Source organism: Sceloporus occidentalis, unplaced genomic scaffold, assembly GCF_023333645.1.
Source record: "Sceloporus occidentalis isolate IW3139 unplaced genomic scaffold, rSceOcc1.0.p SCAF_19, whole genome shotgun sequence".
Lineage (NCBI taxonomy): Eukaryota > Metazoa > Chordata > Lepidosauria > Squamata > Phrynosomatidae > Sceloporus > Sceloporus occidentalis.
In genome coordinates this window covers 12,655,578-12,683,366 of record NW_028316999.1, presented here as the reverse complement: position 1 = coordinate 12,683,366, position 27,789 = coordinate 12,655,578, and the positions used below count along the sequence as shown (strand labels likewise).

Below are 27,789 nucleotides of genomic sequence, written 5' to 3'. Positions count from 1 at the left end.
CCAGATAAAATTCAGTTGCAGAAAATGTTAACTTCTATATGTGCGTAGCTCACACAACGGTCACAGGCATGAAAAATGTTGGGCACTCTTTATGATATGTATGACACGCTAATATCAAGAAGCAGAAGATCTGCAGAAGCAGAAGATCTGCAGAAGCAGATTATTACAATAAATGTTAATGCTAATAAGTATGAAAGACAGAAGATTCTGCAATAAGGTTCCCCTAATAAAAGGGAAGATACTTGAACCGGAGGAGAAATTGGTACATGCAGGTACACAAACGGGGACATACCAAGATATTTTGGATAATGCTATGCTTCCAACTTTGCCCATTTGTTCAGTAGAGCATTTGTGAGGCCAGGCACTGATGTTGGATAAGAAGGCTTTAGGGTTCTCAGCTGCGACTCTACCCACCACTCTTGGGGGCCAGGGCAACCCCTGCGGCCACTTCCATACGGGTCTGCAGCTTACCTCTGTTTGGGGCCAAAGATGGCACAGGTAGGCTGTTTGTGGACAAATATGGCACAGACATGCTGTTTGGGAAAACGATAGCAAGGCCTACGCATCCAATTTGGGTTCTGGGCATATCCCGTGGTTGCAATCTGGGTTCTATGGCAAGTCCTACGTGTGCAATCTGGGTGTCAGGACTGGCCTTTTGGGTGTGCAACCTATGATCTATGTCTGCAATTTAGAGTTTCCATGAATTATTTGATCTATACCTTCCGTGATGTGCTTCCATGTGATTTTCTGTTGATCTACACCTGTTTCCTTGTGTTGCTCATTTAATCTATACCTGAAATACACGAGGGAGAACAATGAAGGAGGAGACAAAGGGACTCTGAAGGCGCCTGAACACCTAAAGCCATCCCTGATCACATTTGTTGCAGGTCACTTGCCGAAACCCTCACCGTGCATTTGCTGTGTGATCGGCATAGTATTGTGCTCCTGCCCTGTGTGTGTGGCGGGAGGATATCTCATGTGGAGTCACGGTAGGGTCAGAAGGAGGACTCTGATAGTCTCCTCCTAATCCTCAGGGTCCGTGCAGTACCGTATATTCCTGCGTATAAGACGACTTTAAAAATCATCTTAAAAGTCGGGGGTCGTCTTATATGCCGGGTACTAACCGAGTACCGAATACTTACCCAGCCGGAGGTTCCCACGAAGCCACCAATCTCTAGGGGAGGGGTGAGTGGAGAAGCCGCCTCCCTTTGGGCCGGTCTTCAGGGCCACGCCGAGGTAGGTGCAAGATCGTGATCTCCCCAACTAGCCCTGATCAGCAGGGCTGGTTGGGGAGATCACGACCTCCCTCTAACTAGCCCGACATTAGGGAGCTCGAGGTCTGGCACTTCAGACCTCGGCTTCCCTGCTCCCTAATCACTACGCGTCGGCTATTGATGCCGAGCGCGGTGATGACGTCATGTCCCGGCACTCGGCATCAATTGCCAGCGCGTAGTGATGAGGGAGCAGTAAACAGAGGTCTGACATGACAGACCTCGCGCTCCCACGACTGGATGGAAGAAAGAAGATAGAAGATGAGAAAGGTAAGAGATGGGGAGAAAGGAGTGTGAGTGCAGTGTATGTATGTTGGTGTGAGATGGTCAGTGTGTTTGTGTGTTTGTAAGCTGGTGTATATATATATATATATATACACATACATGTGTGCATATATATATATTTACATGTGTGTGTATATTTACAACATGTGTGTGTGTGTGTATATATATGTGTGTGTGTATCTATATATATATATATATACACATATGTGTGTGTGTATATATATATATACATGTGTGTGTGTCTGTATGTATGTATGTATATATATATATATATGTATATACGTGTGTGTGTGTAAAGGCAGGGGTGTTTGGTGAGGGCAGTGTATAAATGTGTATGTATTGACAGGCGTATGTATGTGTAGAGATATATATATATATATATGTGTGTGTGTAAGGGCAGTGTATGTATGTATATGTCTGTATAACAACCAGCCAATCACCGGTAAGGTACATCGCTTGCTGTGATTGGCTGGTTGTTGTACGCTGGGTAGAGGGGTAGTCTTATACGGCGAGTATAGTCCAAACTCTATATTTGAACTGGAAAAGTTGGGGGTCGTATTATACGCCCAGTCGTCTTATACGCCGGAATATACGGTAAATACTTTTGTTTTTTGGGGGGGGGGCTTTGGTATTTGGGTGGAGGGTGTGATTACATAGTTACATAATACATAAGGTTAAGAAAAGACCTAAGTCCATCAAGTTTAATCCTTCTACCTAACCTTCCTACTCTTGATCCTAAAGGCAAAAAAACCCTAATTAAGCTACTTCGAATTCTGCCATCAGGGGGAAAATTCCTTCTTGACTCGAAAAGGCAATCGGATTTCTCCTTGGATCAAGATGCTCTAAAATATTAATGTTATTCTACTGATAGCCCTGTATGCCAGGGAGCGTGGGATGGCGGGCCCAGGGTCCAATCAATGTTAAAGACGGCACTGTTTAAAACCGCATACTATCAGCACCAATAAAAGATTAATGCCATGTTGTTTTACTGTTTTGCTCATGCCTAACTGACTTGTATCTAATGGAGTACCCAACATATAGAAAACAGTATGAATAGTACCGAGCCAAGCTGATACATATATAAAAATACTTCCACCTGGGAATGAGAAGCTGACCAAATTAGTGATATGTCCTGACCTAAGGCAGCAGTCCCCCTGCTTTACAACTGGGAGGGCAGACTGCCCTCTTGGGCCATATGGACCACTGGGGCCCCTCTGCTCAATAAGCCAGTTACAGGCTACAGCTCGCCTAGCTAGAACACTGATAACGGCTAATAAGCAGTGAGCTGGCAGCCAATAAAAAGCTTTGCTGCTTTAATGATACATAATGGACGGTTAAGCGATGGTCCTCCTTTCGTATTACACATGATGAGATGATATAATTTCTCCCCTATCTCCAGTGGTGAGGCCGGCTTTATCCTGTCACTCACTGCACCAAACCCCTCCCTGCGGCAGCTCACTGCACACTCCTATCCGCCTCTCAGCCGTTCGCAGCCACAGGCCCCGCCCTCATCCATGGATTACCTGCACTGGGCGGGAACGCTACAACCACGCCCCCGGCAAGTGATTGATATCCGTGGTACATGAGGGAAGGACTAGGACATTGAATGCGGCTGTATCCAGGGTAACCGCGTCACGTGTGCGTTGCGGACTCTCAGTTGGCTGAGAGGTGGCGCAGTTTGCCTCCTCCGCCATCATCCCCAGACCCGTTACTTTACAGCACTGTATCCGCCATGCCCCACACGGCTGTCTCTCACTGACCTTCTACCTCCTAACAAGTGCTCGAGCCCTCCCCGGGATTCCAGCTCGGTCACACAGCGGCTTAGGCCCCCGGGCGCCGGTGGAAAGATGCTGAATACGGTGTCCGAGCTCATCAATGACACGCTGAGTCTGTATAGCTGGAGCCTGAGCATCGCAGGTAAGCGGGGTATGCAAGGGGCCGGCAACCTTACACCGCGGGGGTTACATGATGGGCCCATCGCTGGAGTACCCCCAGCTGCCAAGGGGTTCAAACAATGACATCATACCAGTGGTACCCTGCCAGCATCATCATCTCTAAGTCTGATTAGCATTCCATTAGATTGACAATCCATTCTTGCTTAAGGTTCTGCCTTTTGTCCTGTTTCATTATTTAGCCTATAGCTGTTATCTGCATAGGGTCCCCACCCCCACCCTGCCATATATACCAACTCAGCACACATACATGTTTACCTAAATGCATCCTTCCATCCCCATATATGTACGAGGCATGTTTTTGCATTTTCTTAAATTTCTTATTTGTAACCGCAGGCATATTAAATGTATTTCCCAATTGATATTATATTATTGATAATATATATTATATACATACCGGTATATAAATATATATGGCTTCTTAAGTGTTTGCGGAGGGGTGAAGGTAATTTGCCCGCTTCTCAATCAGCTATGTGTTCCACTAAAAAAAATAAAAAATATTCCAGTAATCGATATATTTTCAGTTTTTATGTCATCTGAAGCCATTGTGTGCAAAGAAAATGCCCTTTAGCCAGATATTTGTTCCGTATGACATTTTGAGAGAACTGATAACCCAGAAATACTTCTTAAAATTAAAATAAAATGCTTTTGTGCGGGTTACTTGACCATTTTGTGTCATCCCGTGAATATTGCCAGTTGCTTATAACGGTTATAGCTGAGGCTATTGTGACTTTGTGTAAAAGCCTTGTAAATTGTATTGATACTCATCCTATCGATTTAGAAGCGACATTGGGGGTGCCAAAGACATTAAGAGATATTCTGCGCAGAGAATTCTGGTAACAAACAGGGTAGTGATGTCATCATGGCCATCCAGCCAATAGGAACCCTTACCTTGCTTGTTGGACCAGGAAGAAAAAGTAGACTGCAAATACTTATATTTTCTAACCTTGGGGGAGACTGCAGTGTTTTTATTTTTAATAATATAATTTAAAGAAAATAAAAATATTGAAGCGCTAATCTACAGTGTCATAGATGATGTCATAGCAAACATGGAGGGAGGTATGATAGTGTTTCCAATAAATACATAGATGTAATATTTAATAGGGAGGGTGTTGTAGTGTACAATGTTAATACAAACTCCGCCTTACCGATTGTATAAGGCACATTTCCCATTCAGGAATTTTATTTTCATGCTGTCTTCAGTTCAGGGAAATGTTAATAAAAAAGAATGGAGCATTGTGAATGCAAGTTTACTTGTTTACTGAACAGTGGTGTATTTAGCCCCTTAGCATGTATCTTAAGAGCCGCCGCAGTACAACATACCGTAAAGGCTGTGATGGCGAAGGAGATTTGTAATTGGCCCATTGAAGCTCGATTTGACTCTCGACACCCCATTGTCCAAGCCTGTCCACTTGTAATTTTTTTTGCCATCGTGGATTGTGAGTTCCTACAGTATGCTGCTCATCATTAGTAAACAGTGTTCCAAAGCTGTACCCACCGTCCCAGCGATGCCGTTTCTTTCCAAGTAAATGCAGATATAGTACGGTGGATTCCTCGCGACGTGCGCAAGAGAATTAACTTGAGATCGTTCTCGCAATGGTAAAGAATTTCCAGTGGGCCTCTGAAATCACATTTAGCTTGTAACATAAGCAGTTGAAATAAATGTGAATTGATTTTGTTTATCAGCTGTAAGGCCACAGATACCCAGATAGCTTTACAAGGAATAAAGCAACAAAGTGTAACCTTGAGGCATTCGTTTTGGAGCGTTCGACGTCCGCATGTCGTGTAGTAGTATAAACAAGGACTGTCTGCATATGCGGATGGTCTCGTGACACAACATCATGGCTACTGGAAGTCCAAGTGCTCTTCGAGCTGCAGCACCAGCAAACAGGCGCTTGGGTACGATGTGTAGACGGCATACCCTGCCATTTGCTCTACCGGAGGAAGCTTAATGAAATGTGATCTCTGCGAGAAGAGCTCTATCAGTCAGGGATATCGGATATGTTCGTAGCCTCCGGCTAAGAGAGGATGTTTTATATTGGTGTTTAAAGTGTTTCTCCATTTAAAAGGAAATGTTTTTTGACATATTTAAACCATTTTACAGGAACAGGTATTTACATTACAGCTAAAAGTTTATTAATATATATATATATATATATATATATATATATATATATATATATATATATATACTGTATACTTCATTGGTCCAACAAAAAAAATTGAGACGTTACCTAAGCCGTTGGAACCTGACAGGTGACGAAGGCATCTTTTTTTCTAGGCTGGCCTAATAAAATATATAATCCTTGATGATGAAGACCCCATTTCATCCAGGGCTAATATGGCAATATCCATTTCTCTTGTCACGTACTCAAGAGTCTTGGTGTCAAATCCCTAAATTCACTATGCACTATAACAGGCCATCCATCTGCAGGTATGGCTCAACTGCCCCTGTGTAATGCATAGTTCAATACACAGGACCATACCTGGCACAAACTGCAGCTCTCCTGCCAACTCTTTTTATAATGCATAAACCCCTTTATGAGTATGTATGTTAATGTTACTTAAATCTACTTATTTGAAGGGAGCCTGGCCATTATAATATTCATGGTTCTTATCATAGTCTATACCAAACTGGAAAGGACGATACTGTAAGTCATGTTTTTTGTTGGCAGCGATCCCTCACAAGCTAGGTTCTTCTAGCTGAACCCCACAAGAGCACTCAACAAGATACAGTTAGTACTTAAAGCATTGCTAACTCTCTGCCTCTAACACACAAGCCTCTTATTAGCACTGAGCATCGTGATGCCGGGATGTTTCATCTTCTCAGCTCCTGCTGCCATGGGGATTAATCTTGAGTGACTGCCATTTAAGCAAGGTCAGCATGTAGACACAATGGCAGAAACAGAAGCCATTTTAAGTTCCTTATCCCTTATTACAAATCTGTATGCCCTGAGATGACTGTAGTATTTCACGATATCGCACGATTTTGAAATAACTAAGATGTCTTAGTTGTTCATGCCATGGGATACAAGAATCGGATTAAATACATGGTTTGGGAACTGCAGGTTCATCTTTTTACTGTATTACTTCACATTGCTGCTAGACCTCGGTGTAATTGTGTGTGTGCTGCTTATCGGAGCGAATAGGGAAGGGGGTACTTGGCTTGGGGCTGGAGGCCAAATATGTGTGTCTTTAACACAGGGGCAGTGTCAGGGAAGGAAAGGAATACTTTTCTGGGTGGCAGGGGAAAGAGCAAGGAAAATTGTATTCTGTCTTTTAATCCGCCCAGATGGAGGACACCAAGATGGATTAACATAATGGGCTGTGATATGGTGAGGAAAGGTACCCAAGTTGGTACTTGACCATAAAATGTCTGTTGTCAGCCCTGCATACAGTATCAAAATGTGTGTTTCTGGTAGCCATGTCCCTAGCATCTTTCAATATAAAGTCCGGTGTGGGTTAATGAAATAAAATAGTTATTTGTCAATTCCATACACGCAAACAGAATTTGAGTTTTCATTAGTAAAACAAGGGTACAAAACAAAATGACTTTACTAATGACTAAATATAATGAACTGGCTTCCCTGGGTGTTTGTATAGAGTTATCTTCCCTGTATCTAATGCTTGAAATTATATATACATATTTAATATTAGTTTTATTTCCATTAACCTCCTTCGTACAGACCTTTAAAGTCATGTGCCATGAATATATATATAAACAGACGGACTGGGGAACAAAAGCGACCCTGTCACTTTAAGGCCAGCAGCCCCTAAAAGATTTATGCAAGGTCACAACTAGCTGGTGGGCGCACACTGAAGCGTTCAAGCTGCATCTGCACGGTTTACCAGATGACCTATCTGACCCTGAATATGTAGGCGCTCTATAGTGACACTGTGTCTCAAACTGATCTCTCTCTGGGTGCTGCTGGGTAATGTTTCACTCTCTCCAATTTGCAGATTCTGTATATTCAAGGTTACTGCTTTTATTGGTCAGTGTAGTAAAATGGATAAGGGCAGGCTCGTAAGGACAATCTGGCATGTCACTTAAACAGTGGCGACTCTAGAAACAATATATAGGGGGGGGCACACAAGATACCACAGTCAAACTGGGGAGGCATTAATAATTTCCACCATTAAATCATACCACTGAAAACACACACACACACACACATATATATATTGCCAAAAGTAATGTGCTATGGAATGATACTTTTGTTATTGGACAATACAATACTTGATCATTCAACATGGGAAGCCTGAAGCCACAATTTAGTACGACTAATCCTTGAAATCCTTTAAACAACACAATACCTTAACTTTTCCACTAAATGATTTCAGGGCCTAATATTAGATCCTGCTGCTGATATATATTAATATTAGCCCCAGTTGCCGATATATATTATTAGTCCCTGCTGACGATATATATATATATATATATACCGTATTGGCTCGGATATAGGCCGCCCCCGTATATAGGCCGCACCCTAAAAGTTTGGTGCTTTTTTAAAGAAAAAGTTCCGGTGTGCCGGCACCGGAAGTTGTATACGCGTATTGCGTAGATGTCCCCCGCCGGCCCCGCAAGACACCCGGGAGTCTGCTCCGGTAAGTCAGGCGGGGGGCCAGAGGTAAAACGCATCGTGCGGTTAGACAACCGCACGATGCGCTTAGACAACCTCCCGTGCCGGCACCCCCCCCCGTGGGAAGTGCTGGCAGGGGAGGCTGTCTGAGCGTATCGGGGAGCAGGATGCAGGTCCCCTGCACCGCTGCGGGGGATCTGTATCCTAACCCCGCTGCCTGCCCGGCGCCCGGGACTGCATGTCCCGGGCGTCGGGCGCTAGACCCCGAATATAGGCCGCACCCCCACTTTAAAGACTTAAAGTGGGGGGAAAAAGTGCGGCCTATATCCGAGCCAATACGGTATATATATATATATATATATATTAGACCCTGCTGCCGATAGCAGGTATAGATCAACACATGAACACACAAACCCAGCTTTGCATGTATAGATCAATTTAAATTCACTTGTGATCTCAGCACTGAAGGTATATATCAAATAAACAGAATCAGACATACAAATCCTGTATTTGCAGGTATACAATAATATATGAAACATAGCATCGCAGGTATAGATCAAATAAATACATTGAAACAGCACTGCAGGTATTAATCAACTGAACAAGACATATAAACCCTGTATTTGCAGGTACACATAAATAATGTATGGAAACATAGCATAGCAGATATGGATCTACAGAATAACACAAAAACCCAGCTTTGCAGGTACGGATCAATTGGAATTCACATAAAAACACGGCATTAAAGGTATATTTAAAACCCCCTAAATTACAGGCATAGATCACAGGTTGCACATCCCAAAGCAAGCCCTGGCGTCCACACTGCCCACATAGAACCTGGCCAGCACCCAGATAACACACATACGATTTGCCATCTTTGTCCCATATACACCCGGCCTGTGCCATCTCGGTCCCCAAGGCTCAAACATCCTGCTAGTGCCATCTTTGCCCTTCCACAATTATACATCTATGATACACACAAACGCATTAACTCATGCTCTCCCTCATTCAGACAATTCATCCACATATTAACTCATGCTCTACCTCATTCAGACAATTCATCCATTTTAAGAAACTACGCCCCTAGTTCTTGCAAATATGTACTTTTTGTGCCATAATTTAACTTCCTACATGAGCAGTAATGCCACGTCAAGGCTTCAACCCTAATTACTGATCATTCACACGCCTTTCATATCTCCATTCACTCGCAGAAGCACACACCATACTTTCCATACATTCACTCACAGAAGCACACACACCTTTCTTTCCCCTTACAATCCCAAAGAAATGATGGTAAAGGGAGAAAAAAACAATTGTCGGTTATTAATAAGGTTGCGCGGTGATGTCACCGCCCGGATCGGGTGGCCCCGGTGATGCCTTTCAGTGTGAGGGGCAGATCGCCGGGGTAGGTGGTGATGGGGGTCCACAGACCTCCATCAAGGTAAGATATTGCTAGCGACGGCATGGTGCCGTTGTTAGCACCCGACTCGGACTGCTAGCGACGGCACCATGCCGTTGTTAGCAGTCAAGGGGACTGTCCTGGGTGGCTCCAAATTTGGCGGGGGGGGCAAGGAATATCCTAGGGGGGGCAATTGCGCCCCCCTGTAGCGACGCCACTGCACTTAAATATAGTTACCTGAAGGCACTGCTTGGACAGATAAAGTCCAGGCCCTTAGTTCAGTTACTAGTAACCGGGTGATGGCCTAGGTTCTTGGAGGTGTCAAAAGTATTTCACACATCACTCAGGAGACCACGTATTCAAGCTAGTTATGGAAGATACTCCTCAAAGCCATAGTGTGATAGATATTCTTTATAATAGTTTATACTATTGTTATGAGCTTAATCAGCACATTCTCTCGCTAATAATTGTCCCATTACAGTAGTACTGTTTTTATTTCTGCGTTTTTTATGTTAATGTGTATTTACGTCCCTTTTTGTTTGGACTCCTATGCATTATATTCCATGCAAATAAGTGCAACCGTTCTTTAGTTCTAGGAATTTAAAATTAGACTTTAAATATCTCTAACTCTTCCTCCGACTGTCTCTCCTGCAAGCTGGAAGCATACTTAAGCACCCTTCCTGGCAACACTCCTTAGCACTTAGCAACAGCCGATTGCATATGTGCTAGAATGACGCTGATGTCCAACTAGCATCCGTGTGATTGGCTGCCGCGATTACAGTCAGCGTTAATGGCAAAATTAAAATCCCTAGCCTTATATTTGAATCTTGTGCGCACAATACAGTGTACCAGATTTCTATGTATTTAATTGTGATTATTGCAATAGAGGAGAGTAAAGAGAGTCTGTTTTTCAAGCTAAAGTGACTGTTTTCTTCCTTTTCAGATAAACGTGTTGAAAAATGGCCCTTGATGCAGTCTCCGTTACCAACCCTTGCAATAAGCACGCTTTATCTCCTTGTTGTGTGGCTGGGTCCCAGGTTTATGAAGAACCGAGAACCTTTCCAGTTACGCTACCCATTGATTGTTTACAACTTTGGTATGGTTGTTTTGAACTTCTTCATTTTCAAAGAGGTTAGTACTTAGGGATATGTAAGATCTGAATAGTGATGTCTTACTGATGGAAGGAAAAATATAAACATATAATTTTATGCAAAATAATCTATATTTACTGTATATTTACTATATTAAAATGTTACACTTGCAGATTGGTTATAGGAGTTAAAAATGTTAAGTCTGCCTCGTTTTCTCCTCGCTGTGAGTACCTATAATGAAGGAAGCTCCGTAGCACTCCCATTAAAACAAAGGACGGGAACGATGGATGCCAGCAGAACCTTGATATTCAGCTATCATACATGCATACTATTAATTTCAATAAGAAAGCATGCGCCAGTTTACATACATTAAAAAAAAGAGACAAACGGTTATTCTTTTCATTATAGTTTGTAACAGAATCCCTTAAAGAGTGCAAATTAAGGAATACAGTATATCTATTAGTAGATCCATATGGTGATCCTTGGCCAGCACTCTTGCATTAATGAAATCTGAGTCGCCCAGGTCTACCAACATATTTTTTTAATATAACATTGTACTCATGACAGCAGGAATCACCATATATTAGTTATAGTGACTAATATATTATAATACCGTATGTGCTCGATTATAAGACGACCCCCCAAATCTGAATATTAACTTAGAAAAAAAAGAAAAAGCCTGAATATAAGACGACCCTAAAGGAAAAAAGTTTTACCAGTAAATGTTAATTCATGTAAACTATTTTTTTAAATAAAAGCTATGATTGAGAAAAATATTTTTTTTTGTTTTTATTTCCTTGTATTTTCCAACCTGTTCCCCAGTTACACACATCTGCCCCCAGGCTTGCCACACCAATATGGCACGGTGGCCCATGATACGCCTTTTAACCCTCTATATGCCACTGTGCCCCATGGTATGCCTTTTGACCCCCTATGTGCCACTCTGCCTCCAGAAATGCCTTATACCCCTATATCCCATTCTGGCATTTAGGGGGTTTAAATGCATATTATGGGGCAGAGTGGCATATAGGGAGGTATAAGGCATTCCAGGAGGCAGAGTGGCATTAAGGGAGTTAAAAGGCATTGTATAGAGCACTCTGCCTCCAGAAATGCCTTATACCCCTATATGCCACTCTGGCACTTAGGGGGTTAAAAGGCATAATATGGGGCAGAGTGGCATATAGGGAGTATAAGGCATTTCAGGAGGCAGAGTGGCGTTAAGGGGGCATTTAATAGAGCACTCTGCCTCCTGAAATGCCTTATACCTCCCTATATGCCACTCTGCCCCATAATATGCCTTTTAACCCCCTAAGTGCCAGAGTGGCATATAGGGGTATAAGGCATTACAGAAATGCACTATGCCCCCATTTAGCACGCACGCACACACTTACCGGTGCCTCCAATTTCCTGCTGTATTGCCGGGGCAGCGGGTTGACGTCTCCTTCCGCTGCAGCCAGAAGGAGGTGGAGTTGGCAGCGGGGGTTTGTCTGCGTCCGTCGCGCATACCTTCCCTGGCTGTCAGAGATCAGAGTTCCCCGCACCGGTGCGGGGAACTCTTATCTCTGACAGTCGGGGAAGGTCTGCGCGACGGACGCAGACAACCCCCGCTGCTAGCCACACCTCCTTCCGGCTGCAGCGGACGTTGTCTACGCAGATTGCGTAGACGTCAACCCGCTGCCCCGGCAATACAGCAGGAAGCACCGGTAAGTGTGTGTGGGGGGGGGGACAGGAGGATCCAGGTCCCCTGCAGCGGTGCAGGGGATCTGGATCTTTGTCTCATAATCAGACCTCTATTTGAGGTCTGATTAGAAGACGACCCCGATTAGAAGACGAGGGGTATTTTTCAGAGCATTTGCTCTGAAAAAAACCTCGTCTTATAATCGAGCAAATACGGTTTTCGTTTAGGGTTAATGTCATTAGTGCCCTAGGTCTGGCAATAAGTTTATATGTTATGGGTGCACTTCGTGCTTCTGCTAAGGGTAAAGAATGCTAAATAATAACCCAGTAGGCATGCTAGGGCTGGTGGATAGGCTTAAAGCTATTCTGAATCTACGACAGGATCAAGGACTGATTAAGGACTGAGTCTTAACATCAGGGAAAATGGGCAGACTAGACGGGCAAATGGTTCTTATCTGTCTTCAAATTCTCTCCTGTGGTTTCAAAAGAATACATACCCATTTTACAAAACATCCATGCAAGAAATAACTGGTTCCTTGGAAATGTATCACCCCACTAGACTGAGGGATTTGTTTTTCTTTTCTAATTTTCACATCCTAGGGGAGCCAGAGCAGCAAACGGCTAATTAATTATGTAACAGCGAGCTGTTTACAAAGCTGGAACAAAGAACATCCAAAAACCACGCAGATTCTCGTAAGGCAGTAATACAGGGACCCTTCAGGAGATGATAATCTTTACGAGTATATGGGATTCGTTAATATTTACCAATTTAGTTTCTTGTAGTGGAATTGGGCGACAACAGATTTCTTTGGAAACCAAAACCTTTTATTTCCGTGATTAAGCAAATATTCATTAACGTGCCCTGTAACAAAATGGGAGAAAGGCTTAGTGTATTGAACTTGCCACCTCCTGATGTTGGGGTTCAATATGTGAGGTGATTAAAGAAATCCCACAGATTGGACTACGCATTATACAGAGCCCGCTTAGTTCTTCTTACAGCAGAGGCATATTGGCATACGTCATGTTGTATAGAGATGCCAATATGTTGAAAGCTCAACTTTCTTTTTAGTGAATAGACTAATTTTGTCAGTTCATACGAACGTCCGCAAACGAGGAGAGATCCGCGACAAAAAAATAAGCAGAGAGCTCTGAATTTTCATTTGAATTTTCATTTTTTTCCCCACTCACACTCTTAGTCGTGCTCGATCACCCTCTCTGTGTCTCACTACCTTCTCCACTGACCACTTCCTTGTCCCCTTCTCCTTTCTAGTCTTCTATGTTCGTCTGCTTCTCGCCATGTCATTATATAGTGTTACAAAATGATGATGACTTGTTCTTGTTTGTGTTTTTTCCAGCTTTTTTTGGGAGCAAAAGCGGCAGGCTATAGTTATATTTGTCAGACTGTTGATTATTCTGATGACGTTAATGAAGTGAGAGTAAGTATGCCTTTTTTTTCATTTCCTTCTCACTCATATTTTTCTTTTTAACCTAGAACATTTGAGTAATCTAATTCACCTGTGCTAATCTGCCAGGAGTCCTGTCACCCCTTTGTCATAACTGTTCCCTTATCAGTGCGTGCACATGAGAACACAAGAACACAGTTTGATTCCATGATCCCTGCAAAAATTAATACTGTCCCTTTAAAATGGAGCATTTAAATACTACTTTGACTAGATGGTCAAAGATGGTTCTCTCAATATCTGTCTTCCTTGGGGGTGATACATTTTAGATCCTTAGTGAATGCACCCTAATACATAATTGTGAGGCATTAAAGTTTACTGTAATAGCTTTCCCGTTCAAATGCAACTTTCCTTTTGCACATGTAGAGCTGCCAATTTTTTCTTAGCGTTCATTCCGATCGGGACTCCGTCTCGTTTAGTCTTGGTATCGTGGCCAAGACATAATACAGACCGTGCTGCTCTTAATGGTCTGTCTGTGAAGAACTTCAGGGCTCGGCGGAACGTAGCAACTGGCAGCTACAGAGATGGCGGTGAGCGCCTTAAGAGATGGAAAATCTGCTGACGGGGTCAGTTATGGCTCTTCCCTCGAGTCTTAAGTGCCTAACCTGGTTGGCATGTCAAGTGGACCTTGACATATATTGCAACATTGCTTGACACCAGTATAGGAGCTAGGGGATATTTAACCAATTACTTATATTAGTCTTTCAATATCATGTACTGGTATGCCTGCCGATCAAGGAAATCGATGTTTTGGGACATAGACGCTCTCTCTAACCATTGCTGTCCTTTTTCTCACTAACGTTTTGTTGACTGACCATGGTTTGAAGTGACGCGTTCCTGTGCCAGTCTTCACTTGGTTCTCATCGTGTTTGTTGCAGGTGGCATCGGCTCTTTGGTGGTACTATGTTTCTAAAGGGGTGGAATACTTTGACACAGTGTTTTTTATACTGAGGAAAAAATTCAACCACGTTAGTTTTCTACACGTGTATCATCACTGCTCTATGTTCACCCTGTGGTGGATTGGAATCAAGTGGGTCGCTGGAGGACAGTGTAAGTATTGATGCTGCTGTCTTCTTAATAAGTTATTTCTGTCGTGCTTATCTTTTGGTTATTCCAGTGTGTTTGTTGTGCATTTTTTCACTTTGACAAATCATTGTGATGCTGTATTTAACTACAGGTAATAGACATTACTAGCATTGGTTAAAATACAAATCCTATAATAGCATTACATGGTTGGTATAGTTGAATGGAGCTTCTCAAATACAAAGCTGATTAAATAACATGTAAGCAAGGCTAATGGACATCTATAACCAAACTACTTCATACCGTGTTCCAGTAGGGAAGGGATTCTCTTTTCTCTGCGTTCTACAACATGTATTATGTTTTATTTTCCAGCCTTCTTTGGTGCACATATGAACGCTCTAATCCATGTTGTGATGTATCTGTATTACGGGCTGGCGGCCTGTGGACCACACCTTCAGAAGTACTTGTGGTGGAAGCAATATTTGACAATATTACAACTGGTAATTTTTGTTTGTTTTTCTTTATTTGTCATGGGATATGTGATGAGCCTCATGGTCCTACCAATTGTAGGAGGGGGCTCCAGATGCCATAATAGTTAACAGGTTGGGTTTGATCTACTGAAGCAGATCAGCATTAAAAAAAAAATATTCATGCAGTAACTCTATTCACCTTCTGTTGGTTACTGATGTTCTTATAGCTAGGGAGACCACATCGACCATGTTTGCCAGGAAGTTGTCAAGCCTGGATTGGCCCTAACATTGCCACAAAGAATTGGCTTAGTCACCCAAAATATTAGAACTGGCACAATGGTAGTGGAACAAAAATAGAAATAATTACTACCTACATTACTGTGTACACAATTGTGTCAAATTAAAAATTATTTTTACCATGGGACTTCCCCCTTTAATTATCTAGTTCAATAATAATCTCAAATTCAACCGTTCTGTTTCTTAACCACTTACATTCAGTATTGTTATATAAATAAGTAAAATGATTAGTGTGAAAGAAATCTTTTTATGTTCCATTTCAGGTCCAGTTCCACGTAACGATCGGTCACACAGCCCTATCTCTGTACATTGATTGCCCCTTCCCCAAATGGATGCACTGGGCACTGATTGTATACGCTATTACCTTTATAGTCCTTTTTGCCAACTTCTACTATCGGACATACAAACAACCCAAAGGACACGCAAGAAGCGGAAAAGCTGTCACGAATGGCAAAGCGGCCACAAACGGCGCAGTCGCAAATGGTTCAGTAAACAAGCCAGACAATAAACCCGTCACGGAAAATGGACGGAAAAAGCGAAAGGGAAAATCAAAGAAAGAATAAGCGACCCCCTAAGCCTTAAACTCTTTGTATGCTGATATTGAGACTCATTCATAGGATGAGATAGACACTCACCTCTATATAACGAGAGGTAACATAACGGCTGTATTTCATTAGATATATCCGGACCTAAATCCTATTGTCACATATTTATCATGGAGCTCGGAAAGCTCAATGTCTTCTTGGCAGCCTCTAGCTACTGGTAATGCTCTATATTTAAACCGTTTTCTCTGCGGGGAGGAATGACTTTGAAGTTGAATCCCAGTGGGTGCGCGATAGGAAGGCAGCTCTAGTGAATATCTTTAGAACCCAATTCCGTAACCAGTAATTTAGATGATTAAGGGGGGAGCCCGTGAACGCTGGAAAAGCTGTTAATACGGGGATAATTTCATTGTCCAATAGATGAGCATGTCAAAATATTATGATGCATTCTCCCTGTTTAGTTGCGGTGAACATTGCAATTATGTGTAATTGCTGTAATAATAATACGAAAACATGGAAATGGCATTTGTCTGCACTGGCTATTAGCAGTCGCACTCTTATTAAACATAAAAAGTATATGGTTTAACCCTCGAGTGCCTGATGATTTCCAGTACTCTCTATATATTCCTTAACGTTGGAATCTTTGCATATTTGAGAAGATTTATGGTTCACGGAGCCCAGTCCTGATTTGCATTGGCTGAGAGTAACACACAGTGTCTTTGTTACAGCCAGACCACAGAAGGCTTGGGCTCATGGAGACTACCAACATTCATGTACTTGCTCCATGCCATGCAGTTAATGAATGAGAGACGATATATGCTCCAGCTCAGACATACAGGATTTTTTTCCAACATCTTTGAGGTCTGTCCACCAAGGTGGGAACTGGAAGTACAGTTGCAGTTTCAGCTCAGACTTCATTATACATTATGCAGGTCCAACTTCTGCAAGCAGATCTTGGTCAGACCTCTATAATTCATAGTCAAATGAGAGTGATTTCATGAAATTTTTTAATGCATAATGAATTCAGGGAGTTGACTCCACATCTCTCCTGCTTTAGTGAGCAAACCAAGCCTGAGGCGCAAGTTCTGGAAACTTCTCAGAGCCAAAGACATTGCGTGATTTAGTTGATTTTTGCATAAAACGTGCAGTATTTTTTCACATAGGGATGTACTGTGTGCTTAAAAGATGAAATATGCAGACAATGCTGGATCTTAGCTAACTAATAACATGTTTGTGCCCCGACAAGTTCTGCTAGTGGCTCTAGTAATCAGCAGATAAGCAATGAGTTTATTATATATGGCACATCAAAATTTAATCATGTGAAACACGTTCCTAAAGATCATATGTGTAATATTTCTTTCTTCTCATGCTGTTACCTGTCATTACTGTAAAAATAATGAAAATGTGGCCCACCTGGAAAGTTACAGATGTGCTTTTTGTTACCATGAATAATGTAGAACATTTTTATTTATATTTCATTGTCTCAGAGGGTCAAGACGTTGCCGGGCACAATGTCGTCATGATGTTCTGTTTTTGTGATGTAATGTTGCATTTTTAAAGGAACCATACGTTCCGTGTGTGATACGTTCTTCTATGTTCTCTGTTTGATTAGCGCTTTCAGTGGTGAGAAACACACTGCATTGCTTTTTTGGTACTGACTACTAACCATGCAAAGCAGGACGGAGCGAAGTATGGTATTTAATTATTTATGTGCTTTGTAATACATCCAGTATCAGTGTCCCGTGACTGATACTGTGTATATTCTGTGCTGACCTGTTCATGTCCATACGTATACTTGAATGTTTTTAAGGTGATTATGTTTGCCCCCCCCCCCCCCCGGCATGCTTGGGGTTAAGAGGATACGCATGAGCTCATACCTGTTCTAGAAAAATTTTTGTTAATAGCAAATTTGAATCATATGGATCCTTTTTTCCCCCTTTCGGTTCCTAAAGAAGGATCCATAGAATAAAAAAAATGTAAACTGTAAGTTTCAATAAAATGTCATTCTGACAAGTGTTTATCGTTTTATTCTTTCACTCCATTAAACGTGACATTGTTATATACACATGAATGTATATGTAGTGTTGAATATATGAGCAGGGCATGTTTTGCCTTTCAGAAGTAGTCCTGTTCCAGATTTCCATTTGTATTCCATTCCAAATCAGTTATTTTTATACTCGATCGTGAGTATATCAAAACGGGTGAATCGTTGCCTTTGTGCCTCGAAGAGCCCACCGAGAGCTGGTTATGTTTACTTTGTGAATGTCTAGACTAAAGACTGGCTCTCTTGCAGACGTTGAGGATAAGTACAATGGACACAAATATGTCTCTGTTTTTGGGTTATCGCTGATCCCCAATTTCTCTGACATAGGGAGACACTGTAGATGGATTACCGGTAATGTATTTAGAGTCTGCTTGGGGGGCGAATCCACAACCTCTGCATCAGTTTTATTCCATAATACTCCCCATATGTGGATTCCGTATACAAACATGCCCTCGTGTGGTGGATCTCGAATCTAAATAAAGATACAAAAAAAAGCTATGGTCATATTACATGGGTAAGGGCAGTCATTATGTACAATTTACCTTGTATAGTAGATGTTTAGAAAGATTTCTAAAATGTTTCATTTGGCAGTTGGAGCAGTAATGTAAAAGAAAATGACAAGACTCCTTCTAAAAAATCCTTTTAACCTGGGGATGGCTTTTAAATGACACTATAACCAATTCTGTATCAGATACACAACATGAGCAGATGTGCATATCCTTTAATATTGTGTAACTTGTCAGTGTATTGAGCAGTATTATTTCGTGGTGCGGTACACTATATAACCAAAAGTATGTTGACACAGCATGTGTTTCTGCCACGGCCATTGCTAACGGGTGTATAAAATCAACTACATAGGCAGCCATCTCCATAGACAAACGTAGGCAGTAAAATGGGTGGCACTGAAGAGCTCATTGATGAAATGTGGCACTGTCAGAGGATGCCATGTTTGCCACAAGCCGGTTTATAAAATGTCCGCCCTGGTCCACTGTAAGGGCTTTTATTGTGAAGTAGAAGCTTCTATGAGTAATACCTCGGCCACAAGTAGTAGACCACGCACAGACCCAGAACGGGGCTGCTAAGTTCTAAAACGTATTGCGTAAAAATCGCCTGTTCTCAGTAGTATCACTCACTTTAGAATTCAAACTACCTCTGGAAACAACATCACAAGCGCTGTGCCTCAAGAGTTTCATGACACGGGTTTCTATGGCCAAGCAGCTGCGCGTAAGATGACTATGCACAATGGCAAGTGTCAGCTGGAGTGGTGTAAAGCACACCACTGTTAAAGGGTAATGTTAATGCTACAAAGACATTTTAGACAATTATGTGCTTCCACCTTTGTGGTACCAGTTTGGGGACGTCCCTTTTCTTATTCGAGCATAACTGCTCCTGTGCACAAAACAAGGTCCATAAAGAGATGATTTCAGGAGTTTGGTGTGGAGAAACTTAAGTGGCCCACACAGAGCTCTGACCTTAACCCGCTGAACTCCTTTGGGATGAATTTGAACGCTGACTGCAAGCCAGACCTTCTCGTTCAACATCAGTGTCTGACCTCACAAATGCTCTTTTGGCTGAATTCCCACAGACACACCACTATCTTCTGGAAAGCCCTCCCAGAAAAGTGGAGGCTGTTATAGCTGCAAATGGGAGGCCAACTCCATATTAATGCCCCATGGTTTTGGAATGGGGCATCCAAGAATTTCACATAGGTGTGACAGTAAGGTGTCCACATACTTTTGGTCATATAATTACTTTACATGGTCTTTAGTATAATATAATATGGAACAACTTTATGAATCACTTACATGTTCTTTGTCTCGCTGAGTTATTTCAGTTTTAAACTCCATTGGCTCGGCACCTCCCGTTTTTTTACAATATTTGCGGATAGCTTCTTGTTTTAACACAGACAGCAGGCCTCTGGGATTTTTAAATGCTCCAAGCCAGTATGTTGGCATCTTTTCACGACCCTGTTGAAATGTAATGTGAACAGATAAATGGCAACAGTCTTCAGTGAATAAATGTCCATCGCTTCTAAGGTTTTGTTCCCATGGACATGGAAGGCAAAAGCCACATTTTCTAATTAAGGGAATATTTGCAAATTCAAGGATTTTTATCAGCAAAATCACTACCAGCATTGGATAATCAGAAAGGGATATTATGACCTAAATTAGTTTTGGTGAGAATAAGCGGTATGTGCAATCAAGGTGGGATAAAGACTGATGATCTATGTTTACAAGCACAAGCTTGGTTCCCAATTTGGTCCCTCATGTTCCTTGAACAATGAAGTCTCAGACAGAGTAAGACTCACTAATGCCATGTGACTGATTGTGAATCTGGTGTGACCATGCTAAAATGTAGCCCTGTTGCAGAGATAAAATGGTTGATAATAGCAGGCTCTAAGAAAATAAATCGCAAGGGACATGGTAGACTTACTAATTGCAGTATCTTGTCGAAGTGTGTCACCCTCTGCTGCAAATCACTGATCCAAGAGGAGACGGGGCAATCAGATGGCCGGGGAAAGTTCCAGGCCAGCTTGCACCAGTATGCGGGAGCTTTTTTATAATGCAAATCCTGAATGATTGTAACAATGATGTTGGAAAGTTGGTCGCCTAAAGTGTCCGGTGACTCTAATATATCCTTTATATTCTAAACAAGATAAAGAAACAGAAAACAGAACAAAGCATGACAATTATTTCCTGTGGTCTTCTGCAACCAGTTATTTAAACTGTAATTCTATTTAATTAGAGAGATCCAGGTAATGGGATTAAAGGTTTGAACTTTCCTGGTATTTTAGCATTACTTGAAAACCATTTTGAGTTTCGCTCTTTTTAGTTTGTCTTCCACTTTCACCTATTTTATGTACAACAATTTTTTATATTTCTTGTATTTTAGATGGCCAAGGGGGGTCATATTCTTAATTGGTGAACCTGTGGACAATTTTAGAGATACTTATATTTGAACTGTTGATAGTATGCTGTCCATGTGGGAAATAGAACATGGAGCCAGGCCCAAGGCCCAGTCATACCATGTATATGGCTTGTTCTGAATAGGCTGGGGAAGAGCTAAACATGACTTCCTGACCCACACAGTAAAAGCCGCCAAAGAGGCCTCAAAATCAGCTGCCATTAGTACAGCCTTTGAAGTGGATAGAGAGCGCTGTGTTATTCACCACACTTTTTTAGTTCCCCAAAAGAGTGAGGTCAATATTTTCGTAAATATTGTACGAAATATAACAAAAGTTTCTTTTACTCGTGTGTTCACTAACGTCAATGCTGTGCAGAGCTCCTATTTTCATACTTACATGCAGATCCCTTCTTATTTCAGACAGTAATGATGTGAGATGATCCAGCTCCCTTTTTAAGAATAAATTAAATGGTGTATCCCCTCCAAGTGATTTGAGTCGATCAGTAATAAAATCCTTTAAGTAACCAAGATAAAACATATTATTATTATTATATTTTATTTATATAGCGCCAACAATTTAGGCAGCGCTTCTTACAATACATATATTTAAGGGGTGCGACAAGATGAGAATTGACAGACTAAGCAAACCAATACATTCAGTGGAGAGAGCCCTGCTGGCAAGCTTACAATCTTGAGGCCACATAGTCAACCTCAACACATTCTATTCTAGTACTGTGTGAAATTATTTCTCTGCATTAAACAAAACTGTTTTGCAGGGGATCATTTTAATTCCGTTTGTGAGTTTTTATGGTCCTACCAGGTTTTACTTCTACGTGTAAAATATACAATCTTTTTTAATGGGCTCATTTGAGGTAATTTATATACAGCTTTGCAACAAGAGTAGTGAAATGCATTCATTTTATCAGGAAAAGCACATGCTGGTCAGGGTTACCTTACTCCATCCTCTGGGTACTTTGGACAGCAAGGACGTACAGGTCTTCTGCACCTCAGATAATCTGACTGTTCCCATAATGATATTTGTAGAGGTGATACTTGGTGGCAAGGCAACAGGAAGGCTACTAGAGTTTGGGCTTGCAACTGGTTTGACACCTGGATATGAAGCAAATAAAACAGGTTGAGGAAGGCCAATTTCTATTCCAGCAAGGTCTATAAAGACATGGTTGGATGAGTTTTGTGTGGAACTTGATTGGCACGCACAGAGCCCTGACCTCAACCCTATTGAACACCGATGGGATGAACTGGAACGGAGATTGCGAGCCAGGCCTTCTCATCTAACATCAGTGCCTGACCTCACAAATGCTCTATGAATGGGCAAAAATACTTCAAAATCTTGTGAAAACATTCCCAGAAGCTGTTCTAGCTGCAAAAGGGGGTACCAACTACATATTATTGACTATGTCATAAAAGTCCCTGATGGTGTAAGGGTCAGGTGTCCCAATACTCTTGTCCATATAGCGTATCTATGGCCAAAATTTCCTACGGTAAGAGAAAACCCACTGCAAAGGAGGAGAAACTGGAGATGCAAATGTTTTTCTCCTGTAAAATTGGGAAGTAGAGGTTTGTTTTACAAAACTGTGGATAATTTGAAATATTAGATACATTTATTACCTTTTGCAGATGACCGAGTAGTCTTTACAGTAGGATGCAGACAGTTTTTATGCTCAGGGCCAAACTCAAGAAGCTGATTAAGTCTAGAGACAACATAACTCCCTTGACCAAAGGGAACCTGAAAGAGGTGTAAAGGCATGTCAAACATAGGCAATGGAATATTACCAAACTGAGGACTGCTAAATGCTATGGCATTGGTTATGTTGTTTTTATATATTACCATAGGTGATGAGTGCATATGAAAAGCCTCAGGAAAATCCAGTGAAAACTGAGGAATAGACTCCAGACCTTGTGCCAGAGAACCAGGACTTGAATCAGGCATAAAGAAAGCTGGAGGAATCTTGTATTTTACTGTGAAAATATTAAAAAGATCAACCTCTAAAAATGGCACATGAAAACATATCTTCAGGGGCATTTTTTTCACGTAAACCCTAACATTTAAGTTACAAAGTAAGAGAGACAAGCTTCTGCAGGGGTGATTGACACATTAAGCTAGTGACAAAAAATAGCAAAGTAGCATAAAAGGGAGTAGTGGGTATTATATTATACAGCGAATAGTTCTGGAAACACATACTTACACTTTGTGAGCTCGCAGTCCTTCTTTGTTGTGTTTGAGCTAATCCAGTAGTCAACCATTGCAGTGAATGTTGTCATATCACTCTCATCTGATACATTGCATCCATAAATTATCTAAAAAGAAAGACAATTTCCAGTTGTCTTCAAAAGAAAGTAATAAACTAGGTGTCTGAATGAAGGATAATGCCATTCCCTAGACACTATTATCTTGAGCACTTTGGAGATGTGTTTCTCATTGAACCCCGAGGGTGCTCTTTTGATGGATAGTGCAACTGCCTTTAACATTTATTTAAAGATGATAGGGTTTATGGATAAAATGAAATGGTCCTGCTGATTTGTCATGTGGGGACAAGGACCAGTTTTTAGACTCTTCCCCAGAATCACTTCTCTTGTACACCTAATTATTCTGTGTTGTGTTGAAAACACCATTTTAAAGCCAGGTAATATTTGACATGTCTCATGAGATGGAGAATGTATTTATGCTTTGCAGTTTGTTACATAAGACAAATCCCAAAAGGCCAAAGAACCTCTACCATGTAAACTATAAATATGACAATCTTTTACAGTGCAACAATGACATATTACCTCTGCAGTCGCTTAATATGGTAAGTTTAGGGACATGGTTTCATATGCTGGCACGCTGCATTTTAAGGATGAGTACATTTGCTTAGAGGCTATTCTGGCTAGGCGCAGTATTCCATTGTGGGACTGGGCCAGTTTCACGGGAGATCTCTCCGATCAGCCTATGAAGCAGTGGAGTGCCAGAGTGCGTGGTGGCCCAATAGGTATTGGTTTGCCCCTGGTTATGCTGCAGAGGGGCTGCTACCCTCCTGGAACTGCCACGCTAGGCATAGCCCAGAATAGGCTACTCCATAGCAAGCCTTAGGTGTTTGCATTCTGTCATACACTCTACAATATGTACTGTACAATTTATTGGTACTACATAAATAAATCATAATTTTGTTTGGTATACTTCAGCCAGTTGGGATCTGATAGCAGTCCACAAAATATTTCTTCCTCCTGACTCAAGTTCGCTCTCCTTGAAGGCATTCTTTAGTAGCTGTAGGCCATCCTATATAGAAAAATACAACTATTTACACCATAGGTCACCAACTTTTTCTAGAGAGTTGCATAACATAGGCTCAGGGGACAGATACCATAAAATACTCAATTAATACTAATAGTGTTTTTCAAACAGCCTAAGGGATGTAAAATATGCCTGGATGACCAGATCTATGCAGCATGAAACTATGTGATTAAATGCATTATAATTACTTAACACAAATCAGAATATATTTTGTATATGAGTAGCCTGTATGGTTGTATAAGCCATTTATTAATTTAATTGAACTTACCAGAAATTCAGTACATCCAAACAGCATGACGTCAGGGCAGTTCCAGCCTGCTGTGGTGCCAAATAAAGTCCTTGTGCGGGTGGCACAGTGTAAAAAGCAAAAGTTATGGAGCAGAGCAGGCCAGTCTGGACGCCTACTCATTGTCAGTGTATCATGGCTAAGAAACTGCCAGGAATGAATAATTCCACCTTTTATATTCTGTAAGGACAAATATGTTTTTCACTATTAGTTTAAAAAGCTTTCAGGATTCTTTAATAGTTTGTACATATATTAGAGAATCATTATGTAATGGAAAGAGAGAAAGTAAATTTGGTAAGGATGATACCTTTATTGTCTAACTGATGTATAATGGATCACAAGCTTCTGAAAATAATATGCCCGAAGAAGCAAATAATATGCCTGAAGAAGAGACCTGGATAGTCTCGAAAGCTAGCAATCTATTTTACGTCAGCCAATAAAGGCATCATCTTTACCAAATTTCATTTCTCTCTTTCTAAAATATACTAAGAATTTAGCAAAATGAAGAAAAATGGTATAGACTGATAATATGTCGGGGCATTTGGTAAATGTTGTCACTGGTGTAATTAATGATCAGTAAATAACACTGGAAAAGTCTTACCTTTGGCATGTTCACAAACGTCTTCACAGTACTATGGAGTAATCGTACTGGCAAATGTGGACTGGCTTGGACAGAGAGCCAGAGGCGGAAATTCTTGTCTGGGTTCTTATCTGATTTTAGAATCTCTTCAAGTGAGGTCATTAATTTGGGAGAGTTTTGTACATTTTCCAGAAGAACCCAGTGACCCTATATAACAAAAATTGCAAGTAAGTATGCTCTCAATACTGTCAAGCAAAACATTTCACAGGAGATATCTGTGATGCACGATGATATCAGTGTTACAAGTATAGAATATTAGTTGAAATATATGACACAATTCAACAAACAAACAGAAATTCCACAAGCACAGGTTTTCCTATATAAAATATCCATTGTCTGTGTATATATATGTAATAAACATGCTGTTTTGTGTGGGGCAGCCCTGATTTTCAGGCACTGCACTGCTTTATGGGCACCGTTAAACATGGGCAAGTTGGGAAGATCCAAGCAAATCCCCAAAACAGCCCATTGAACTGTAGAGGTCACTCAATCACAGCTTCCACGCTGCCACCTCAAAGCCTAATGAAGTGGAGTACCTCAATATGACATCATATCATGGGACTCCACTTCAATAGGTTGCGAGATGGATGAGAACTCAGTCTCATATATATATATATATGTCACCGTGGATATTGTTAGTCACACTGGGTCAGGCTAAATGTGAAGTTTAAGATATAGAGAGACAGAGAGGAAAGAGAGATGAACGAGAGGAGAGATGAACGAGAAGAGATGGGGTAGAAAGAGAGTAAGAGACACAGAAGATGGGGAAAAGAAAGAGTTAAAAAAAATGATGTAGAGAGTAAAGAAAAAGAAGGAGAGAGATGATAAAAAGAGGGGAGAGATGAGATAAATGGGATGAGAGCAGAAAGTGAGAGTGTAGACAGAGGAAAAGCAGAGAGGGCATATATATGCTAGTGCCCTAACATTTTTGGTAGCATTCATAAGTACCTCTGCCATGCTGTGTTTGATGAGTTTGTCTGCCTCTTTGTCTTCTTGCATACTAATTGGAAAAATTTTTATTTTCTGGCCCAGTTTCTTTGCAAACTCCAGGAGTAGCACACGTGGCATATTGCAATCTGTATCATAGATCAGTAAGCCTGGGTGACAGGGTGACATCCATGCCAGAGATGCCTGCAGATCCACAGTGACTTCTGCTGAGTACCTGGAAATATACATTAGTCACCGGTATGAAAAGAAAAAGCCTTATATTTACATATATTCTGTTGAAAGGTTACTTCACACCTTTTTCACATAGTATGCACACTCTTATTGCTTCATCTAGTCACTTATTTGCTAGATGGGGCCACTTGTCTTTACCTGCCCACTGGGCACAGATTAATTACTTCATAACTGATGTACACAAGATTCAGTTTTTATTGAATTATACAAACTCAGTATTTACTTCTTGAATGAAATGAAGTGTTGCAAAGCTATACTGGTGTCAACCGATATCAGTGGCATATTAAAAGGCATTGTTTTTCAATGGAGTGTTGCTGTAGGTAATTTATCACTTACATTTTAGCCAAGGTTCCACTGACGTAGTTAGCAACAGCTGGAAGTAATCTGTCAACACGTACTGCCCGCAAAACCAATAATCGCTGGAGTGGATTCAGTTCCTCCAGTCCTTCTGGCCATTTCACCTAAAAATAGGACATGTGTCTTCTATCATCAATAAATCCAGTTTATTGTGTTGCAGGTTCAGTGTACTTTGTTATGTACAATAACACTGAGCAGTGCACATGGTTTGCACACAAATCCCAAAACAGTATCCTTCTAACAGATTAAATGTTTGATGATGCACAGCACTTAATCCCACCAAAAGTATATTGTGTATATTGTGGCGTGCAAGAGGAGAGGGGCTTAGCAACAGCTTCTCCTACTCGGATTTATGCACTTACCATTACCAACCATGCTCCATCCCCCTTGTGTTGATTTAATATCCGTGACCATAATCTGCCCTGTAACAGCTTTTATTTTTTATATTTCATTAAAAAGAAATGTAGTTAACACACAGCAATTCGTGAGACCTCGGAAGAGTCAATTCATGGCTCTTGGAAGAAGGTGGGAGTTCAGTTCTGATTCATTTCAATTGGATACAAAAAGGAACTCACAGATGACAAGAAGCTTGTTGCAAATGTAACCTTATATATACAGCTCTGTTTTTAAAATGTTTTTTTTTTCCATATAATATAACTTCAGGTACTTACTTTGGAAACATTTTCTGGCTGCTCACTCTCGCAGAATGTCTTCCAGGAAAGATCTTTACTATCTTTGTACATTCGGTCAAAGAGGACTCCAAACCAGTCATAATACATCGCTAGGATCTTTATGAAATAAACCATAGGTATTTATAAATAATACAATGACTGCCAAGAGGGCATCATTTCCAAAAATGACTAAGCAATGCTTTCTATACTAAGATCATCATGGATGTACATTTACAAAATCTTGAACTGTGCAATTGTTGCCAAGTGTTTGCCTTTGGTGGATTCTGCATTATCTTTGTTGAAATTGGTATTGTGACTTCCAAATGTATCCAGCAACAGAACAGAGTCTTTGTTGAAGTCCAGACCGAC

At 41.2% G+C, this 27,789-nt stretch overlaps 2 protein-coding genes across 2 annotated transcripts in view; one reads left to right on the top strand and one right to left on the bottom strand.

Annotated features, from left to right (window-relative positions):
- Nucleotides 1–3,403: 3,403 nt before the first annotated feature.
- Nucleotides 3,404–16,068, top strand: LOC149302447 (very long chain fatty acid elongase 4-like). The gene is made up of 6 exons (XM_089482596.1): nt 3,404–3,473; nt 10,431–10,618; nt 13,611–13,691; nt 14,594–14,765; nt 15,111–15,238; nt 15,769–16,068. Exons 1-6 carry the CDS (start codon nt 3,404–3,406, stop codon nt 16,066–16,068), a joined length of 939 nt encoding a protein of 312 aa, XP_089338722.1.
- A 2,171-nt stretch (nt 16,069–18,239) lies between these two features.
- Nucleotides 18,240–27,789, bottom strand: part of LOC149302446 (uncharacterized) — an 80,527-nt gene continuing 70,977 nt past the window's right edge. Inside the window, 12 exon segments of the mRNA XM_089482539.1 lie at nt 18,240–18,563; nt 19,897–20,058; nt 20,525–20,737; nt 21,948–22,105; nt 22,625–22,742; nt 22,845–22,975; nt 23,203–23,314; nt 24,556–24,753; nt 25,175–25,360; nt 26,162–26,375; nt 26,729–26,853; nt 27,421–27,537. Of these exon segments, the coding sequence (XP_089338665.1) occupies nt 18,240–18,563; nt 19,897–20,058; nt 20,525–20,737; nt 21,948–22,105; nt 22,625–22,742; nt 22,845–22,975; nt 23,203–23,314; nt 24,556–24,753; nt 25,175–25,360; nt 26,162–26,375; nt 26,729–26,853; nt 27,421–27,537 (2,058 nt within the window).